Raw genomic sequence first — 785 nt, 5'->3', positions numbered from 1 at the left:
ATAAGGAGTATTATGGTGTATTAGAGGATATTTACAAGTTACGCTACGTTGGAAATAGAAAAGTTCATCTATTCAAGTGTCACTGGTGGGATGTGGCTCTCCTAGGAAGAGGATATAAGATTGACAAATATGATTTTACAAGTGTGAATACTCATTGTGCCTTAAATACAAATGAGTCATTTGTGTTGGCATCTCAGTCTGATCAAGTTTTCTATTTGAAAGACATGGTTGACAAAGATTGGCTCGTTGTTGTAAAGACAAATCCTCGAGATTTTTTTAATATGCCTGAAGTTGAAGAAGCAGTAATGAATGAAGAAGCTTATCAACAAGAGGAAGTGGAATGTAATATTTTATGTCCCAATGACCATGAACCTGATATTCATGTGTCTTTATACAGGAATGATGTTGAATCACAAACTGTTTTGCATACCAATGATCAAGAAAATGAGGAAGATAATTTCATTAATGACAATCAGACAGATGTATCTGGGAGTGAAGAAACCGAAGAAGAATTACTAGATGATGATGATGGAGAAGACAGTGATGAATACTTTTGATGATTGAGAAACAAAGACTACTGAAATAGATGTTTAACTCTTGTTTTGATAAGTTCTCTATATTTTGTTCTTATTGGGCTGACATGAAATTAATTCATGACATTGGTAGCTTTAACTTTGTAAATAGAATTAGCGTTTTAAGTAGAATCAATGATTTACATTTCCATCAATGAAACAATAGTACTTGTTAGTAAAGTGTCCCACATTTTTTACTTGTTTAATATAATA

At 32.2% G+C, this 785-nt stretch overlaps 1 protein-coding gene across 1 annotated transcript in view; it reads left to right on the top strand.

Moving 5' to 3' along the window:
• The first annotated feature begins 224 nt into the window (after positions 1 to 224).
• Positions 225 to 785, top strand: part of LOC125861495 (uncharacterized) — a 4,640-nt gene continuing 4,079 nt past the window's right edge. Inside the window, exon 1 of the mRNA XM_049541379.1 lies at positions 225 to 540. Within this exon, the coding sequence (XP_049397336.1) occupies positions 225 to 540 (316 nt within the window). The remainder of the gene's footprint in view (positions 541 to 785) is intronic.

This window comes from Solanum stenotomum, chromosome 4, assembly GCF_019186545.1.
Source record: "Solanum stenotomum isolate F172 chromosome 4, ASM1918654v1, whole genome shotgun sequence".
Taxonomy (NCBI): domain Eukaryota; kingdom Viridiplantae; phylum Streptophyta; class Magnoliopsida; order Solanales; family Solanaceae; genus Solanum; species Solanum stenotomum.
Note: the sequence above shows the minus strand (reverse complement) of the source record. Positions and strands in the feature narration are given on the sequence as shown.